At 36.0% G+C, this 21,925-nt stretch overlaps 1 protein-coding gene across 1 annotated transcript in view; it reads left to right on the plus strand.

Annotated features, from left to right (window-relative positions):
• Positions 1-21,245, plus strand: part of SEMA3E (semaphorin 3E) — a 280,371-nt gene extending 259,126 nt beyond the window's left edge. The window contains exon 17 of the mRNA XM_043873243.1: positions 16,990-21,245. Within this exon, the coding sequence (XP_043729178.1) occupies positions 16,990-17,442 (453 nt within the window). The 3' untranslated portion in view covers positions 17,443-21,245. The remainder of the gene's footprint in view (positions 1-16,989) is intronic.
• Positions 21,246-21,925: the final 680 nt, after the last annotated feature.

Consider the following 21,925-nt stretch of genomic DNA (forward strand, 5'->3'; position numbering starts at 1 on the left):
CTGGAAGGGACTGGGTGCAGGAGGAGAAGGGGACGACAGAGGATGAGATGGCTGGATGGCATCACTGACTCGATGGACATGAGTTTGAGTAAACTCCGGGAGTTGGTGATGGACAGGGAGGCCTGGTGTGCTGTGATTCATGGGGTCACGAAGAGTTGGACACGACTAAGCGACTGAACTGAACTGAACTGAACTGAACTGAAAGTGTTTTCCATTCCATGTATCTGTGATAAAACTGGCTTTTGTCATAACTCACTTGGCAGGAGAGGGTCTGGGAATATTCTATTGTTCCTCCAGTTGAATGACTTCAGAAGACAGGAAAGTAATTCTTTCATCAGTAGTTTTCTTCACTCAGTATGTTCTGTTTCTAATTTCGAACTCACCGTAATCTACCTCATTTGGAAATCTTTACCAAGTTGTTTTGACATGCTGTACCCAGCAGTGTTCAATTTTAAGTTTCTTTTTCAGACTGTTAATATAATGTACTTCTTTCCCCAAAATTTTTGTCCCTATTTTCAACTAAATTCAAGTTTCCCTAATATATTTACTAATATTTGAAATTTTGAGATTACTCTATGCATTATGGGCTTCCCTGGTGGTTCAGAAAGTAAAGAATCTGCCTGCAATGTGGAAGAACGTAAGTTTAATCCCTGGGTCAGGAATATCCCCTGGAGAAGGGAATATTACCCACTCTACTACTCTTGCCTGGAGAATCCCATGGACAGAGGAGCCTGGTGGGCTACAGTCCACGGGGTTGCAAAGAGTCAGACATGACTGAGTAACTAACACTTTCACTTTCACAATGCATTGTAATTTGTATTATAGTCAGATAGTGCTTGGTTTCTATAGATATAGTGATATATATTGATTTTTTCATAATCTGAAACAAAACACACAGTCGCTAACTTCATCAAAAGCTAAGTATGCATGTTGTGTACATAAAGCAAACTGATTCTCTGTGTGTATTCTTTCAGAGTTTTTTAGAGTCCATTTATAGTTGTTTTAGAGTTTAGAGTTTGAACATTTTTTCATTTATTGTAGTTACTATAAAACATATAAGGTAACTTTATCATTAAATCTTGACCATTGTAAAGGATGTTTAAGGTCACCTAGTCCAGTTCTTACCTCATATGGGAATACTTTTTAAAGTATCCTTGGCAATGGCCAACCAAGCTCATCCTTGATAATGCAAGCCGCAGTCAGACCATCGCCTTTGTAAAAGTTTTGACTGTCATGTCCTTCTACTGAACTGAAATTTTTGAGTCTGGAATCTGCTTGTAAGTCCACTCTCAACCCTCTTAAGTGGTCCAGAAACCACATATTCAGGTGGATAACATTTTTGATCAAATGAATCTGTAGAAATGCTCCATAACCAGATGTTTAGAAAGAATCTAGCAGTTCAGTTATTTAGTTTACAAACTGGATTACTTCATTTCTTTCAAATACACACTTTATAGTTTCCTGCTTTCTTAAATAACATATATGACATGTAAACTACATGTTTTATAATTCCAGAAATGTTTATGGAAAGCCTAATTTGTAAGTCCTTCATAAGGGTGCATTTTCCCTTGACTTGATGAACTGGTTAATTATGGTGTGTGTGTCCATTATAATGACATTTTGTGGGAGAAAACGTCATAGAAGGGACTTGAGAGATGAGGGTTTTTTTCATGTTTATCTACTACATATAGGGACTGGCGTCAGTACCTTGCCGCCTTATTCCCATATCTCACAGCTGTACCTTAGGCATAATAATCCTCATCTTACGAATGCAGAAACTAAAACTCAAAGAGATAGAGCTTATAAACAGAATCAACGACAGGCCCAAGGTTTGAGCTCAAGTGTTCCTGACTCATAAGCTGAGCTGCTTCACATTTCTTCATCAGCCAACTAACTAGGAGTTTGCTATATGCATTTTATAAAATATACCAATTTATTCTAAAAGATGTGTTTATAGATGAGATCATTGAGACACAGAATGTTTAATCACTTTCCTAGTTATTCACAGCTAGTGAAGTAGATTCACATCCAGGTCTGTTAGTTTTTTCTACTAAATTATACAACCTTCTGAAATCAGAATTCTAAATGCATTTTCACATGCTCTGGGATAAACATGGGGCAAATGAGAAAAAAATGCATATTTTTTTCCAACAATGAATAGTGGAGTATGTCACTGTAGCTTTGGTGGCAGAGGTATTATTCTCATGTTTAGATGTCTGAGAACCTGCCAATAATTTAAACAGTTCCCACTGACACAGAAATCATTCTTATACAGTTCATGAAAGTGAAAGTGTTACTCCCTTAGTAGTGCCTGACTCTTTGTGACCCTGTGGTCTGTCCATGGAATTCTCCAGGAACAAATACCAGAATGGGCTGCCATTCCCTTCTCCAGGGGGTCTTCCTGACCCAGAGATGTAACCTCCAGATTGAATCTGCAGGCAGATTCTTTATTATGTAAGATACCAGGGATGCCCTATAAATGCACCTCTTTTATTGTGACTTTGTGGGCTATAGCCCACCAGGCTCCTCTGTCCATGGAATCCTCCAAGAAAGAATACTGGAGTAAGTCATCATTCCCTTCTCCAGGGGATCTTCCCAACCCATGGATCGAACCCATGTTTCCTGCATTGCAAGCAGATTCTTTACTGTCTGAGATACAATGCATACATCAGTGCATTTCCAGTGTCAAACTGCCTTTTCAGGATTTTACTGTATGCCAGTTGGTAGAAGAAAGATTCTCTATCAAAATAAGAATAAAAAATTCTCTATCAAAGATTCTCTATCAAAATAAGTGCTGTATCATTTGAACCTGTGTAGATATAAAACTCAGAACTTTCTACCTCATTTCTTTGTTTTTAACTAAAATAATGCACTATTCATTTATTTGAAATTTATTTAATGAGCACCTATTATGTCCTTCTTTCATGGAACGTATACTCTGGAGCACAGAGAAAGATAGTAATAATAATTATATGACTAAATAAGAACACTATTTAATCTGTCAGATGATGGTAAGGAGAAAAGTACAAGAGAGGTTACTTGCAGGGAAGGTTGAGAAGGCCATACTAAGAAGTTCACCAACCAGGTGACACGTGGAAATGACTTGAAAGAGGTGAGGTTGTAGGCCATATGACAGTGTTGGATAACAGCTTTCTTGACACTGGGAAAGCACATGCAAAGGCCCTGCCTAATCAGGGGGGCCCGTGATATATCCAGAGAACCTTAGAGCAGTGGGCAGCATGGCTGGAGGGGAAACAGCAGCAAGGAAACTAATAAACTGAGTAAAAAAGTGCAATGAAGGGCCCGCTCATGAGGGATTTGTAGATCCTTATAAAGGGCTTTGGTTTTTGCTCTGAATTCAAAAGAAAGCCATGAGGTAGTTTTCAACAGAGCTGTGATACGATCACAATTTGATTTTAAACAGATCACTTTGGTTATTGTATTAAGACTATGGTATGTGGGGGTAGGGTGATGGTGAAAGCAGGTTATCATTGAGGTAGGAACATGCATCTTTATGTTCAGTGACACAACTGTCCACGTGCCCTTGACCTGAAGTGTCAAAGGGTGGGCAAGTGGCCTCCTCACACACATGACAGCAAATGCTTCACATACACTCTTTGCTATAAAACCGGAAAGGCTATCTAACATCTCACAGGGAATACTTTTTCAACCTTCTGTTCTCCTCCCTGTTTATGTGTCTAAATTTAGTGTTTTGGTTCAACAAATACTCACTCAGAGGCTACTTTACTAGGTGATGAACAAATCATAGTTTTAGCCCTTTTGAAGCCTCTAGTCTTATAGTGAATACAATAATGTGAACAGATAATTATAATATATTGTATTTGTTACAGTATATTATACAATATATTATCTTTTCCCCTGTTTGTGAATCCAGAGGAAAAGGAAAGTGTCTCAACTAGTAGGTCAGGAGTGGAGGTGTCATGATGGACAGTTAGGAAAAAATTCAAGGCAGAGGTGACATCTGAGCCCTGTGTTAATGAATAAGTAGAAGCCAACTTGCAGGGAGAGTAGCATAAGCATATGTGCGGAGAGGAGACACAAAACAGATGATGCAGGTCTGTGGTGGACATGAGAAGGCAAAAGTGAGTAGATCTGTCAAGGACCATTTCACTTCATCTGTAAGCCAATGAGAATGCCTCAGACAAACTGTTTAGATACATTACTCTAGAAACTAGCTTACTGGGTTAAAGGATAAGCAGGGTGTCAAGAAGAACATTTAAGAAGGTGTTTCAGTAGGCAGATGAAAGATTTTTGACCAAACTAAACAGTGGTAGTATGAAGGAAGAAGACACATACTAATTTTTATGAGATAACATTGAGTGTATTTGATATTTGAGGGAAAAAATAATCCACCTATTCCAGCTTTGGGTGTTTCTGTGGTTGATTGTGCAAAGACATGATTCCAAGAATATAGGGAGGAAAGGTTGAGTTCTGTTTTGGCCGTATTGAACTAGGGGCCCCTGTAAAGCATGCAGACAGAGCTATCCTTCCGGTGTATTCATGATTGGGAATATAAAGCCCAAAGAAAAGATTTGGAATGGCAGGAGATGAGTGAGAGGCCTCAGCAAAGAGGCAATGAATTCATGGAGATAATAAAAGTAAAAATAATATAGCAAGCATCAGCATTTTAAAATGGCTTACTGTGTACCAGGTACTGTCCTGAGAATTTTACATATAGTTGTACTTTTAATCCTTGCAACAGCCTTATGAAGTAGTTAGTATTATTGTCCCCACTTTATGTTTAAGGAAACTGAAGCACAGAGAGGTTGAGTTACTTGCCTGTGAAATCAGTCTGAATTTGAGCCAGACTTTCTGGTTTCAGCTCTGGGCCCTTCGTTACAGTACAGTAGGCCCTCCAACTGCCATAGCCTACCTTGGAGAATGAATGAATGAGAAGCATGTGAACTAAGGCTAGAAGCAAGGGGGAAACCCACATGTAAGGAAAAATTAGGAGAAGAAAAAATTCTAAAAGATGAGTAAAATTGTTAAGAAAAACAAGTAATGATTTTAGTTAACATTCATTTGGTGCTTATGTACCCTGTTCTATTAAGTGCTTTATGTGTTGTAGTTTATTTAAAACTTATAACATTTTTCTGTGGCAGTTAGTGTTATTCTGTGCATTACAGAGATGAGGTTAAGTAACTGATAGAAATACACAGATGCTAAGTATCACTGGAGTGGTATAGCTTGGGGAGGTAAAGACAGGGGAGTGGGGAATGTGGTATAATAGAACTCAGAGAAAAGAACTTGGATAAGGATGAAGTAAGAAACAGCACCCTTGGAAAAATTCAGCAAAATAAGCACCCAGGCTCTAGTGAGAATGTTCATTGGAATGGTTAAACTAGGAGCCATCTAACAACAGGTTAAGTGATGGGGCTAGATGGTTTAAGCATGGGGCTGTGTGGGATTAGAAATAGTTAGTATAGTGTTCTCCACCTAAAGGTTTGGATGAGAAATTCGAGAGAGATCAGCAATAGGAGACGACAATTGAGAGAACTTTTGCCTTCTTTGGCTTGGTCATGTTTAGAGGTTGAAGGGAAGTATCCATAGAGAAGAAAATGTATAGCTAAATGATAAAGCAAGATGGAAAGTATGGGAGAGAGAATATCATTACAAACAAAAGTGACAGGATGGATTCTAAGAAGGAAGTGGAAAAACCCCCATTCTCTGAACTAGGGAGAAAAGAAAATATTTTATGTGTGTGGATAATTTCATTCACAAAATCCAAGTTTAGCTGTTCGATAGTCCATCTATAGTTATTTGAATTAGGTACTCATATATATATTTCTGCATATAGTTTTAATTTGGAACAGAGCACAAATCTTCCTTATAGGAAAAAGGTATAAAGTGTTTGTGTGATTGCAAAAGAAAAAAAAAAAAAGCTGTTAGAAAACACCACTAAATCACCCTGAAATGATATACCCAAGTTTATGAACTCTCAGTTTCTGTAATTCCATGTATTTGGATTTACAAACTTCCAAAATGATTGAAAAAATTTTATTCTTAGTAACATCCCAAAGGAAAGCATCCATACTTGCTAAGGCATGTGGTTGTACAATTGAATTTTTTCACCATGTATTTCTCTTTCTCTGAAATACATAAGCATTATATTTTAAAACTAATAATTAAGGAAAAATTTAAGTATGCATTGATTTACTTAGATTTAAATATTTATTAGTCCACTGTGTAATTTTCATCTATTATGACAAAGTAAGCCATAGTTTCTTTAAGATATTCAGAAGATTAGTATAGCTGCTCATATTATTATGATCCTTATTTTGAATGTTGTATGTTTGGAATATGTCATTTCTAACCTGAAAATAGAATAGTCTTTTAAACTTTGCCAATGATTTAAAGCAGAAGTTGGCAAAGTACAACCTGGGGGCCATATCTCAGCCTCTTTTATAAATAAAATTTTATTTGAAAACTGCCATGCTGATTTGTTTACCTAGCATCTATGACTGTTTTCATGCTCTAGCTACAAGGTTGAGTACTTATAACAGAGACTGCCTGACATATAAACACCACAATCTTTACTTTATAGCTCTTTATAGAAAATTTGTTGACCTCTGATTAGAGATCAAAGGAAAATGTATACAAGTAAAGCCTCATTAAGTATCTCTGTATTTTGGACAAAAATATATTTTTATGAAAAACCAAGCCCTCATTTCGTGCTGAGCACTATAATTTTATTGGAATGAGTTTTCAGCAAAGCCAAACAAAATGAATATTTTCTTGGAATGTGTTCTTTTGGATTTTATTCTTTACTGACAAAGCCAGTGTGCTTCCCAAAGACACTGTAAACAAGATGGAGTTATAGGAAGCAGGTCATAAATCCTCAGTGAGGAAATTTGGAGCAATCCCAAGATACATAAAATGTTCTTCACGTCCATGCCAATGAGGTATAATGCAGGCCAGTAAACTGCTGGTCCGTAAGACCACCATCATAATTTATCCATTGGTGAGCATGGAAGGCTTATTTTCTCCTTAATCCTTTTCAATCTTTCCGTTGGAGTTTCTGTATTTAAGAGAAACCATTTTTGTGTGTTTGTGTTGAAAATAAAATAGCAGTTGTATGCACTGTGTATAATGCCTAAATAATGCTCAAATATATATGTTTTTTATAGAAAATTCAAGAGAGGATGTAAATTGACATCAAAATTCAAAAACATCAATTTGACTTCACTCTCAATTCTTTTTTAACTCCGTGCCAGAAATTGTCACTTCTCAACTTTGTCTTCCAACCACCTACTGAGTAGGATAAATTCTTCAAAGTCATTTGAAATTTTGTTGAGAAATCTGAGGCATGATTAACCTACCAATCAGTAGTTCTTTCCAGGTAACTTAGAGTTCACTGCATTAATACTAAATTTGTACTGTCTCCATGGAAGCATATTTTTATTGATGAGCCATACCTTATGGAGATAACTTCCCTTGAGAAAACAAGAGAAAGAAAAATACACAAATTACATCTTTTAAATGTTGCAGTTGAATTATGTCATCAAAACTAGGAGACTTAAAGTAAAATCCTATCTTCATTTGGCTATCTTGTTTGCTAGATGACTCATTTTCTTGACTTTCACCAGTGCTAGCTAATCCATGACAGGGATCAATGACAGCCTTAAGTTTACATTTCTGTCTTTATTTACATGTTTTGAAAGCATTGGATTTGTTCCACGTGAATATTATTTCTTCGTTTTTCTAGTTGTCATGACATTAAAATGCATGAACTCTTTCCCTCATTTGAAACATCTGTTTAGTAGTTTTGATGTTTATACGTAAGTCTATTAAAATGTGTTCATCTTTTCTAAACTAACAACTCTTTACAGGTAAATATTCAAAACTTGTGTTTTTTAGCCGTGACAAGCATGTTTTTATAATATCATATGCTCCATATTTTAGTTCTGGAGTAATTAGCAGTATAGCTCATTAATTTTATTTTTTCCTTTGCAATGGCCAAGACACACTTTCTTATGTATGGTAGGAAAATATAAAGCAACTTTGTGATCTTAAGAATAGGTCTAGAATAACTTTCTTCTGTTAATTTTCCAAGATAATGCTAAACATCTTTGAAAATTAAACATATCTTTTAGATCTATGAAATCAGATCCAGATCTGTTTTATCCTACTGAGACCAGTCTGACTCTGGACATCTGATTAAACAAAGTATCATGGCAATGCAGAAAGTAATTTTAATAGTATATTTTAGAGATATTTTTGTCTCTGAATTTATCATACTTTCCTCTTTCCTTTGATCACTAGAAAATTTAGTTTTGAATTGATACTCCAATTAAAGTAGCTGTTGAGTGCCTTATGCTGTGCATTTTTGTGTTCAAACATTATCTTTACTTTCATCCCCTGTCCTCTTATGCCCTTCACCCTGATCATCCTGCTATTCTTATCTATAAAAATTTTCAATAAAATATTACTCTTAAGCTGCCATTTATTTTCAAGCAGTATGTGTAAAAGTGTATGATTACAGTATTCTAGAGCATGAACGGATCTTATAGACAGCTTAATTTATTGTTTGCCAAACCAGGATAATCATTACAAAAAAACAGGAGTTTTTGTTTGTTTTGGTTTTTGGTTCTTATTTTTTGACTTCAGTTGCATAATTTAATCATACTCCTTGTTTTAGGGCACATTGTCATCATCAGTCCACACAAATCTCCTCTCATGTTTGACTTTTTCTCCACTTTCATCCTTGCTTCTCCATATGCATCCACTGCAAGGACTGGAATAAGTCCAACATTGCATTTGTATATTGAGCAGGTATATAACATTTTTAGTATATGTGAGCTGTGAAAATACATGTATTTTGTTACAGCTGTTATTCTGCTTCTACTTTTTAAACTCAGCACTATGTTTGTATGGTTTATCACTGTTCTATGTATGTCTCTGTTTCATTGTTTCTGACAACTGCTTATGTCACAGAATGCATTCATTGCTCCTAATTGATGCATCCCCCTACAAGTAGACCAATTGTCATTAATTCCCAGTACCACATCTTTAATAGTCATCTCTCTAGGTAACCCCTTATAAATCTGAGTGCAAATTTTTAAATTATTATCTGTCAACATCCTTCATTTTGGTAACTATTGTCAGCTTGCTTTCCAGAATTAACGTACCATCTGCACTCTCAAAGCAGTTCATGTGGGTTCCCATTTGCCCATATCCTCACCTATATTTGGTATTTCCTAACTTTTGCCTTTCTTCTGGGTACAATGTAGTATTTTGTTTAAATTTGCATTTTTAAAATTACTAGTAAGGTTGAACGTTGACATTGCATACTTATAAAATACTTGAGTTTCTCTTTTTCGAATTACTTATTCATAGACTTTTTCCATTCCACTTTTTACTTCCCTTTGTTGGCTTTCAAGAGTTCTTTGCATCTTCTATTTACATTATTTCATTATTGAGTATAAATATTCAAGCTTCTTTTATATAGCTGATATCATGAATACAGTTTTTCACAGAATGGCGTTCTTATTTATAATAACTTTCTTCTCAGCATCTTCTTGTATTAGATTCAAGGTTTCTCCATTTGGGTCTTTAATTAATCTGAAATATAAATACAACTTTATTTGTTCTTTGTACAGTATAATAGGTTTCTCCAAATGAGTTACTAAGTAATTCATCCTATCTATATTAGGGAATCATCTCTATCATATAGCAAGTTCACACTGGAAAGTGTTTTTAACAAAAGGAAAATTTTTTGTTTATATTATTGCAAATCATATATTTTCTGTAAGTCAAATGAATTTATTTTGTATTGAAGGCAGGCCAGATAAACAAATAAATATATAAACTGTGGTCTTTATCACTCGACTAAAACTGATTTCATTGTTAAATATATTCTGAACTAAACCATTTCAAGGCCTTTGTCTATCCGTTTCCTATAAAAAGTATGGAACCATATGGTTGAAACACATGGAAATCACTGCTTCTTCCTGACCAGCTACCAGATGTGCAGAGTTCTTTGTTCAATTACTTCTTTTATCCAACATTATGAAACATATTGAATCAATCTTTATAGCTAACAATATTAAAACCATTTTCAGTAAGAAATTTTGTGTTTTTATAGATTTTCTATGAGAATATTTGATAAAATGATGTATTATGTACCATCTTCTTGACCAAGAAAATCTGGTCTGCAGACAGCAGAGCTGAATAAAAAACAATTCTGTAATCAAGATATGATTGTTGAAGGTACCCATGTTAACAAAAGTGAAAAGATTAAGTCGTGGAAAGACTTCAAATACAAATTTCTAAGCCATTTTTTTTAAATTTTTAGGTATTTGTAGGCCATGGAAGATATATTTAACTTTCAGAGCAATTTAACCTACATAGTGTACAGTTACAAGATTAGTAACAGTAGTGTACAGACTCAAGAGTTCAAACATCTTTTATTCCTGAATTTATGATTCACTTAACCAGGAGTGGAGACCACACTTGTGAGACAGGCACCATCTATAACATGCACATAAATGGTGTAGGACTTTCCCATTGGAATTGTTGTGCTTCTATATTTTTTAACCAGTCTGGACTTTATGGATACATAATGAACTGTTTCTCAACCTTGGGTTTGATTATGAAAGAAACATTTGATTTTTATATCAGAATTGGGAAAAAAGCCCATAAAAATACTTCTGATTCAGTAATGAAATATTTTTATTTATTTATATTTTTGCTTTTTTGTTTTATTTTAAAACACTTTCATAGACTGCTTGCTATATGCCAGAAACTAAACTACATGACTTTCATGTTTTCTCACATATTATTCATTCTCATAAGAAGTGTGGTAGGAAGGGGACAAAGGATCATATTTGTGATAATGTTTGTATTCAGATTCTTTTCAGGAAAAGACTGTGTCCTGGAACTGTTTCTCCTATTGTATCTGTGGAGCATAGCTTTCTTAATTAGTTGCTAGCTGTTCCAGAAACCATGCTTGCTTCCTGTCTATCCAAATCCTTATTGAACTTAACCTAAAAAAGTGAATACCTTTTGGATTTATCTTTACTGGTAACCCCTATTGCCTTGTACATTTGTACACTATGAACTAATTAGTATGACTTCATTTTTCACATGTTCTGAGCACTCAAAAATGTTTGGAATGATTAAGATATAGGCGTTTGCCCTTTTGAAATTTATAATACGGTTAAAGAGAGAAAAATTGTATAGAAAAATAATTTGAAGAAGAATAAAAATACCAGCTTGTATGCTACAAATGTGAATGTTATTGAGTTATAAAGAGACAGCTCTACATGGGCTGTGAAGAGAGTATTCATTTAAGAAGGGAAAACTTAAGCCTAGAGAGAAATTTTTTTAATGGATGGGTGAACAACAGAAAGGAGTTCAACTAATGGAAAGAAAGAAACACTAAGACCAGAATAAGACCTAGGAGTGGGAAGTAAAGAGGCAGTACAGAGGCCAAGAGCAGCAGGAGTTGTGAGGCGTGGAAAGATTCGATTCTAGGATTGTATAGGTTTCCCCCCACCACCGCCCGCCCTTAACAGTACAACATTTTCTTGGGCTACTACCATGGCTTATAATGTTTATTAAATATTCACAAGACTGAAATAGGAAATGCATTCTTTATGCTTATAGCTTTCATTCAAATATAGAATGAAGATAAATTTACAAATTAAATATAAACAAACATAGGCATCATTTAAATGTTTAGTTGATGTAATGATTTTTTTTTCCACTGAAATAAGGTATCTCCATGAACATATTATGGGATACAGGCTACCGCGTGTGTGCGTGTGTAAAACATCTATCCATAGCGCTTTGTGCCTTATGATGACTCAGTCCCCCACACTTTTCTCAAGTGACTTCAGAATTTTTTATGTGCATTGGTACATAGGGGTGTTGTTTGGTTTTCATTTGGCTGGAATGTATCATTAACATATTAAATCCATTTTTGTTCTCAGCAGCTGGAAACTGTTCAAGCACTGAAAATGGCTCAGAATCAATGATAAACACAAACATTCACCAGAAGGTTGATATTCCAAATGATCCCATATAGTTTGTTAATTTATATTGATTATCATAAAAATAAATACATTGAGAAATCCTTCTAGAAAATTCACTCATCTCCCGAAATCTACCTCTTCTAACAACCCTAGTGAGAAACACCACATGAAGCTGTTTTGGTATAGAGAGTTAGAAAGGTAACATCTAGTTAACTGAGCAATTCTTATCTGCTCAGACAATGCGTTTAGCTGCTCAGTCATTTCCAACTCTTCATGGCCCCATGGACTATAGTAGCCCACCAGACTTCTCTGTCCATGGAATTCTCCAGGCAAGGACACTGAAGTGGGTTGCCATTCCCTTCTCCAGGGGATCTTTCCGACCCAGCATCAAACCCAGGCCTCCTTCATTGCAGGCAGATTCTTTACTGTATGAGCTGCCAGACACACAATAAAGTCTGAATAAGTTCTCAGTCAGGAATGTTACAAAAGGGAATGAACTTTGAAGAGTTAAATGGTCCTCATGGACAGAGGAGCCTGGTAGGCTATAGTCTAGGGGGTTCAAGATTCGGACATGACTTAGTAACTAAACCACCACCCACCCATATGTTCAAATAAAGGGGAAAGATACCAGTCTAAAGAAAACTCGTTACGGGACTATTATGTATTTGCAAGTAATATTGCAGGCTCCAATGTATAAATGGTAGTAGGTGAAATGATGATATTAGGGAGAATATCATATCCCTTAATATCAATCTCCCTTATAGGAGAATATCATCTTTAACATCCTTTGGGGTTGTTAAAGAGCCCTGAAGAGGTGACATTTAGTTCATTCTTTGGGATGAGAAGGAGCCAGTTGTATGGGAGTCCCTTCAGGACCTGAAACAGAATCAAGTTGGGCATGAAATCAGGAACAGAAAGAAGGATTTGGCGGGTGACTGCCATGAGATAAGGTCAAAAAAAAAAAAAACAGTCATGAAATAGGAGAGTCTAACATGTAGTAAAAATAGGGAAATGGAAGGGATGTTTATGCTGGTCAGCACTAAAGAAATGTTGGTAAGACTTTGATCTATTTGATATACAGATAAAACAATGATAGTGAAATACAAATGATTAGCAGTTGAGGGTAGGTTCAAAAATGATGATATGGTCAGAAAGAGAGAATTTAATAAGTGGGAGGGGAGTGCAGTTTGAGTGGAAAGACACTGAACTGTAGTTAGTAAATTGTCATATACTTAGTCCTGGTCAGTCTTTTATAAATAATAAGAAACACAAAATAATAATGTGTAAGATGAACCATCTTAGGAAAGTTGCTCAAAATGAGAAAATAGAAGAATTATCAACAGATGCAAGTAAAATGTGAGATAAAGGAAGGACAGAGGCGTATGCCTCTGAAGGAAAAAAAAAATCAACAGAAAGACCAAGGAGAGAACCAGTATAATGGCAAGTACTACACAGAACAAAAGACAGTTAAGGAGTCAAGTCCATCTGTGTCCAAGGAAGCCACTAATTTAAAAGCAGTGGAGGATGTGTTTCAGAGACAGTTTTTTTTTTAATTTTCAGAGGCATGGTGTGGTCACAGCTAGGTTACATAGGTCATGAATTTGTGGAAAAAGCTAGTGGTGAAGAAGACTGCCAAGAGGACTGGGGAAGATGAACAGAGTGGCACAGAGTCCTTTGAGTTATTTTCTGTGGCAGATGAAAAAGATACATTCTCAAGGATAACAAAAAGTTTCTATATAGTGGAAATGGTTTGGTTTGAGGGCTCTTCCTGTCTCATCACTGGAGAACTTCCTAAGTTAATGGCTATCATGTCTGTCCACGAGGACATGGTCCTGACATGTCAAGGGAGCCGCTGTGAAGGATTCCAGGAGCCCCTTTTATCACCTGTGTCACTATGAAGCTGCTGAATAATTGACGTTGCATGGCTGAAAAGAATAACGGCTGGGAGCCTTGTAATTTATCATTAACATCCCTATTTGGCTTGCAATCTCTTTTGTTGTTGCTTACTTGCTAAGTCACGTAACTCTTTGCGACCCCATGAACTGTAGCCCGCCAGGCTCCTCTGTCCATGGGATTCTCCCAGGCAAGAATACTGGAGTGGATTGCCGTTTCCTTCTCCAGGGGATCTTCCTGACCCAGGGATTGAACCTGTGTCTTCTGCATTGGCAGGCAGGTTCTTCACGACTGAGCCACCAGGGAAGTCCTATAGTTTCTTACTATACAACTAATACCATTTGTTACATTATTCACAGATTATATAAATGGCCACACAGGAGTAATCGCACATGAGGAGTACCACTGCAACTTAGCTGTGCCCAAACTGATTAAGCCCCGAGAGAGCTGAGCCTGGCAGGTCTTGCCCTAACACTGGAACAAAAACTGTGCTTGTGGTAATGGCCTTTCCTGCCAAAGCGGTAGGGGGACTTTGCATGCCCCTCTAGTATTGGCAAAGGTTAATGTGTTTTTTTGGTCTGTTCTCAAAGGGGAAGTCAGCCAGTGTATTGCAAATCACCTTTCTCCCGTGGTAATAGGATCTTAGGCCATTAGAAAACACATACTAGTTTGTTTTTAGCTAATGCAATGGAGAGGCGTCCATTTTATTGGACTTTGCTTTGTTACTATTATGTAGATATTGTGTTGTTTACAATTTGAAGCTTTGTGGTAGTGCCGTGTGGAGCAAGTCTATCGGCATCATTTGTCCAACAGCCTTTGCTCACTTTGTGTCACCTTTTGATAATTCTCACCCTATTTCCAACTTTTCGTTGTTATTGTATTTGTTACTGTCGGGACAGTGTGTAATTTCCTCGGTTCTGTCTCCTCACAACACAAATTTGAAGTGATGGACCAGTGTTAAAGCCCTCGAACCGACCGTGTCACAGCTCTCAGACAGACCATGTCACAGCTCTCGGACAGATCAGTGTTACAGCTCCGTGTTACAGCTCAGCTTTATTTAGAAAATAAAGGAAAATAAATCCTCAAGGCATGAGGGCATGCCAACCCAAGAGACATGAAGAGAAGAGCGAGAGAGAGAGAGGAAGAGTGAGAGAGAGAGTGACCCCTGGCCCTTTGGCTCCCCTTTTTATGTTTTTTCTCCTCCTCCCGGGCCTGCCTTATGTTAATTGGGCTAGCCAGGAGTGCTGTTTGTTCTGCCTGAGGTCCTCACGCCTGTCCTCGGACCTTCCTTTGTTCTGTTTTCACGGGCTTTTCCCTTGCTTGTCTTTCAGCCACCGCCATTCTGGACTCCTTTTTCCTATTCTAACTGCCTAACATTATGATCTGTGATCAGTAATATTTGATATTGCAAAAAGATTAATAGTTCTTTGAAGACTCAGATGACAGTTGACTTTTTTAACAGTGCTTTTAATTAAGGTATATCCATTGTTTTTTAGACATAACACTATTGCACACTTAATAGACAATAGTATAGTAGAAACATAAATTGTATATGCACTGGGAAACCAAAAATTTCTGTGACTCATTTATTGTGATATGCTCTTTGATTGTGGTCATCTGGAGTGAAACCCATAATACAGTATATCTGTATACAGGAAAGGTAAAGGTAAGTATTCATAGCTCTGTACACAGTATTCTCACTGTTATTTAAACTTCACAGCAATCCTTCAAGTTACATTAGAATTATTACTTCCATTTTTACAGAGAAAATGAACACAGAAAATATACATCAGTGCCCCTAGACCACACAGTTAGTAGACAGAGGTGCCAGTGTTTGAGTCTAGCTTTGTCTAAAGTCGAATCACTCACTCACTAGTTCAGCTATTAGTGGTAAAATATTAGCTATTTACTGAAAGCCTTACTGTGTCCTTCTTACCCTGAATTATAATTACTTACCGATAGAAATAATGTGTGTAATTTATTATGCCACAAACATGAAAAGAAAATAGTTGAGTACTGAAGGTATATGCAGACTTAATATTTACTAGACCTGTGAGGTTCTTCAGAGCAGAGTCTGGACTTTTGTAGTTTGTTCTTTAGTCTGTTAAATGGACAGCCTGGTAGAATTGTAGGAAGTGTTCACTGAGTTAATGAATGGATAGATTCTTTTTTATCAAAAAAGAGAGAGTGTGGGTATCACAGCTCTCCCAACACAGGGCCTCATAGATTGATCAGTGTGATCTGGGAAACATAAGAACCTCTGAGCTAATAATGTGAGAAATTGCATTTATTCTGCCATTAAAAAATTATATTTGACAGATCTTCATTTCACTCATAACTTGACTGCTATACTGAACTGGATGTTTTTTCTAATGGGTAGTGGCAATCGTTAGGGGAAAAGCCCTCTCAGTTTGCTCTTAACAATACTGATGTAAAATTACCTCTAAGTCTTTGACATGAAGTGATCTCAATATAAATAAGTTTAGGACAAACACATGTGTGCACAGATACACATGTTCATATATGCACACACACCTAATGTAATTACTTAGCCTCTTTCTCCTATATATATATAGCATAATAATATAAATATAATATAAAATAAACATGTATGTATTAAAATATGAATATGTAAATAAAATATTAACATAAGTTATATACATTTATATAGTATATTATGGGCTTCCCAGATGTGCTAGTGGTAAAGAACCCACCTGCCAATGCAAGAGACAAAAGAGAGGCAGATTTGATCCCTGGGTCAGGAAGATCCCCTGGAGGAGTATGGCAACCCACTCCAGTATTCTTGCCTGGAGAATCCTGGACAGAGGAGTCTGGTGAGCTACATTCCATAGGGTCTCAAAGAAGTCAGACATGATTGAAGTGACCCAGTGTGTATATAATATATTATATAGTTAACATATAGTTAATATATTCATTATATAATATTTGTATAATATATAATTATGTATATATGACATAGGATTTCATCATATGATTGCAAAAATTAAAAAAAAAAATTCTAGATAGTGGAAAGGTGTAAGCTGGTATTCTATTTCCTGGATAATACTTCAGTGCCTTTGATTTTCTTGTTCTTGTGCAGGTGAAGACAGATGATAGAGTGGTTAAGATGGACCTCGGTTTACTCTTCCTAAGAGTACGCAGAATGGATGCTGGGACCTATTTTTGCCAGACAGTAGAGCATAGTTTTGTTCATACAGTCCGTAAAATCACCCTGGAGGTAGTGGAAGAGGAGAGAGTGGAGGAGATGTTTAACAAAGACTTTGAAGAGGATAGGCTTCATAAGATGCCTTGTCCAGCTCAGAGCATCATCCCACGTGGGACAAAGCCATGGTACAAGGAATTCTTGCAGCTGATTGGTTATAGCAACTTCCAGAGAGTGGAAGAATACTGTGAAAAGGTGTGGTGCACAGATAAGAAGAGGAAAAAGCTTAAAATGTCCCCATCCAAGTGGAAGTATGCCAACCCACAGGAAAAGAAGCTCCGTCCCAAAACTGAGCACTATCGCCTGCCGAGGCACGCTCTGAACTCCTGATGGGGTGAAACCTTCTACTGGCTTCTGAAAAATTTATATTTAGAAACTAAAAAAAAAAAAGAGAGAGAAACCATATACTTTCTTTGCATTACTTAAAAAGAGTTTTCTGTAATATAGAAAGGACTATAGAGGTGATATCATAAATTGTTCTATATACTCATTTGACAGGTTAACCTCACATAAAATTAACTAATTTTTTTCAAAACCGTGGATTGCTCAATGATTTCACATTCTGTTTATCAAAAGATGACCATAGCTGTAGCTTTGAGTAGTTGGCTGCTTTTCCATGGCAGTTATTATTTTACTCTTAAGATTAATGCAATATTGCTGAAAAATTAGATATTTTCATAATCATGGCAAAAATAAATGTTTTAATCTTTATGAATTTTGCCTTTCCACCACAGTGTAAAATATGTAGATTATCACATACTTTAACATTCTCATGTGAACCATCTGTACTCTTTTAAGAATTAACGTAGTAGTGTTGTGTCTAAGCCATGAGCTTTATGAAGCAGGTCTGTTGTAATAATTGTAAACTATGAAAGAAAAATTGTGGTCACTTTGAGGCTTGTGTCCTTCCTAAAACGTTCAATAATAAACCACATTCACAATAGTCTGTTTCAGAAGGAAAACACATTCTTTGAATTTCACTCCAGGGCAGAAAGAAGAAAGTTAATATAACATCTCAAAGACAGCAAAGAATGTCGACAGATGGAGTGACAGAAAACATTTTTGCTGCCCTCTTGTGGTAGAAAATGTATATTCTCACTTCTTTTTTTAATTCTATGGATCGTCCAGTAAAGATTTAGAACCAGTTTTTCAATCATCACATCTAGGTCATTTTCAGGAAAAAAAAAAAAAAACTAAAGTAAAAATGTGATTCTTATAAGATAATGCTTATGAATAATTTATTACCTCACAAACCAAAAATGAAGGTATTAAAGCACTGAAGCCCTATTAAAACTTAAATTGTAAAGATTATTTAAAAAAATAATCTTCCCAGAAATCTAAAAGCTATTCCAAGAAACATGTTTTATTTTTAAAAAAGTAAAATATTCTGCACTCAGATATCAATATTTCCTTTTAATTTTATATTAAATAGGAAAGTTGTTTCATGAGGTTCAATTAACTACCATGATATTTAGAGCATCTTTACTTGTTTCTTATAAATATTATCAGAGGTTTTTATATTTGAAAATGATTATTTCCTGAAGTTTTTTCTCTTATTTTATTTAGCTGTTAATTTTCTAAAGTATGAAATTCCAAGAGTTTTCATTTAACTAAAACTGAATGCAAGTGAATTACACATAAATAATTATGAATATTTATTTAAATTTAAGTTTGAATGACATTATTCTCAGTTTTCAAAATTAGCTTAGAGGCTATAGTTGATAATGTGATGGTTTGCAATTTCATTCAAGAATTAATAAATTTGAGAAAGTTTGGAAAGTTCATTAAATAAGTTGCCAAGCTCCAAAAGTCCTAAAGGAAACAAATATATTAGAAATTAACATTCTCTGAAATGCACAGTTGTTATTTACCTAAAAATCCACTGGAGGTCATTACTGTCCATTTCAGTATTAACGAAAAGCTGTGCGTGTTTCAATAAAGGCCTACCCAGGGTGGAGAAAGAGAACCATAACCCCAGATCTGAGGGTCCTTAGCAAAGGTTGTGTCTGCAGTACTCAAAGTGAACAGATAAGGCAAAGCACCACTGAAAATATTGTTCTATTAACACAAGAGAAGGGAAAGTAGGATTTTCTCCTGTATTCATTTTTTTTTTTTAAAGTAAGGCAGGTACAGTATAAGTGGCTATCACTTTCATCTCAATAACACACCCAAAAGCAGTTAATGAGAGCAGTGATGTTAATAGTAAAGTAAAATATTTTGTAGCTGAAGAAATAAAACTGAGGAAAATAACTTTTCTGTTATGTAACTCTTAAGAATTAAATGACTCTACAATCTGTTTCAACTAAAATGAGATGATTATTTTAATAAGACCAAAAAAAACTTTTTAAAATGCTGATAGAAGCCTGATAAGAAAATTTTGAGGACACAAGTTCACAATTTAGGGAGAGGACTAAATTTCATATATACTTATTTTTCCATCTTCTTACTTTCTGTCTGTCTCCCACCCTTTTTTCCTTCCTGTATTCTCCCCCATACATGAGTGCAGGTATACTGTCTCACACACACACACACACACACACACACACACACTCACACACACACACACTCACACACTCACACACACTCACACTCTTTTAAGATACTGCCTTCTCAAAAGACAAACCAACAACCTATGCTGTCCTGTCCTTCTTGAGAATCTGAAACATACCACAGAACACATTCAGCCTTTTGTTCTGTTTGGCATTAGAAATCAAATGTAGAATCTCCTTTGAGAAATGTGCAAACTTGGAAAATCACAAGTGAATTGATCCTCTGTATGCCCACTCAGGAAGGACACATACTCAGTCACCTACCTTGACCCCCGCACATTTTCCCCAGACATCATGCCCTCTGGGAACACAGAGGTGAGAAAGAAGCATAGCCACTCATCCTAAGGGACATCTCCATGTAAGCCAGTCTCCTGCTTCTTCAGACGTCCTCTGTGGCATTCTCTGGGAAGGGAGAGGACCTGTGAATAGAAGGAGCTTTGGCATAAAGTCATGTGCACCTCAGTTTTCAGTCCTGTGTCACCGGTTAAGCTAAAGATGGAGATTTGTTAGCTAGAAGGACTATAACTTGAATGGAATTTACTTTATGATTTGCGAGGTCTCTTACACATCTAGTCTTTTATATTAATGTTTTCTTTTGTGTTTATTACTGAATATTTCAGTGCAAATTTATGAATTTGGAGAAACAGAGATTAAAAATAGAAGTAAACTCTAATACGAGCTCTAGAAAAAAAGGGAACAGAAAGTCTATGCCTGCTAAGTAAGTGGCAATTCTATATACATATATATGTATATATGTATATATTAGAGTCTTTTTTCCTTCCTAAAGTTAGTTAAATACTTAGGAGATTTTTATCGAGTGTTTAATATTTACTATAGGGTATAGGGTTTTGTAAATCCTCATAGTGATTATGAACATTTGTAAAATACAGTAAATCATTTTGAGTGCTTGTGTTAAGCATGAATCAAACACAGCAGCTGTTGTCCTTAAAATGCATTGTTTTCAGCTTGACAGATACATTAAAATATTAAAAATATTACCTAGTCTTGAATAGGTATTTGAGATCCCAGGAAAAAGTGCCACAGTCATAATGACAGTAAGGAGTTGATGTTCTTTTTCTTACCACAGAGAATCACATTGAATTACTTCTTCAAAAACAGTATTCATTTTTCAGGCCAACAACTGTTGCATTTGAATCAGATATAAATAATCGATTTCCAATGAACACTTTTGACTGTAGTATGTTATTTAAGCTGGTACGTTTATTTTTCTTGGGAAGATAGCATTATCTTTTGGCTTTCATTATAAACTGAGTGTGTTCTGTTTGTATTTAAATGGCTTAGTTATAAGCTGGAGGACTGTACTGGGGTATTTTTGTCTATATGACTTCCTTTTATTTGCTTGCCTGCATCCATAACAGCATGTGCCATATCGTTTCTTCTCACTGATGATAAGCTATGAGACTTATTACCACAAGGTGGCAAGCTGCAAAGACCACTGACAATGGGTCTCTTTGACTGTCACATGGATCTGCCAATGTACACTGCATAATTTGTACCATTATGTATAATTTCTATTTAGTTCAACTTAGAGGATAAAGAAATAAATATTTGTGAAACCCTTAAGTGTTGTCTGAGGAGTGTTTTCTAAGTTTTTGTCTGTTGAACCCAAGTTTCATAATGTCAAGCCTGAATGTAAACATACAATACTGGACGAGCATTAATTTTTAAGAATTTAGAATAGAATTTAGTTCACTTTCATTTCAAATGTATAAGTCAACTTTCTAAGAAGGAGAGTGTTCATCTCATTGCCTTGCAGCAGTTGGATTTGTGCATTCCACACCGTGTTTCTAGGCCCCAGTAGCCAGAAATTACTTTCAAAGCTGCATCATCCAGGTAAGAGATTTGGAAAATGAATGCTTTTAAGACGATAACTGGTTGGATGCTTATGATTTTTGCAAGCCTCAACTTGTATCTAAATTGCTGTCTTCCCTGGCTCTGGGAGTTGGTGATGGACAGGGAAGCCTGGTGTGCTGCAGTCCATGGGGTCACAAAGAGTTGTACATGACTGAGTGAGTGAACTGAACTGCTATTTTTAATAAGAACTTGGGCTTCTCTTGTAGCTCAGTTGGTAAAGAATCTGCCTGCAGTACAGGAGACCCGGGTTCAATTCCTGGATTGGAAGATCCCCTGGAGAAGGAAATGGCAACCCACTCCAGTATCCTTGCTTGGAAAATCTCATGGACACAGGAGCCTGGTGGGCTGTAGTCCATGGGGTCGCAAAGAGTCAGGCACGACTGAGCGAC

The sequence above is a fragment of the Cervus elaphus genome, chromosome 18 (genome assembly GCF_910594005.1).
Source record: "Cervus elaphus chromosome 18, mCerEla1.1, whole genome shotgun sequence".
In the NCBI taxonomy this organism is placed as follows: domain Eukaryota; kingdom Metazoa; phylum Chordata; class Mammalia; order Artiodactyla; family Cervidae; genus Cervus; species Cervus elaphus.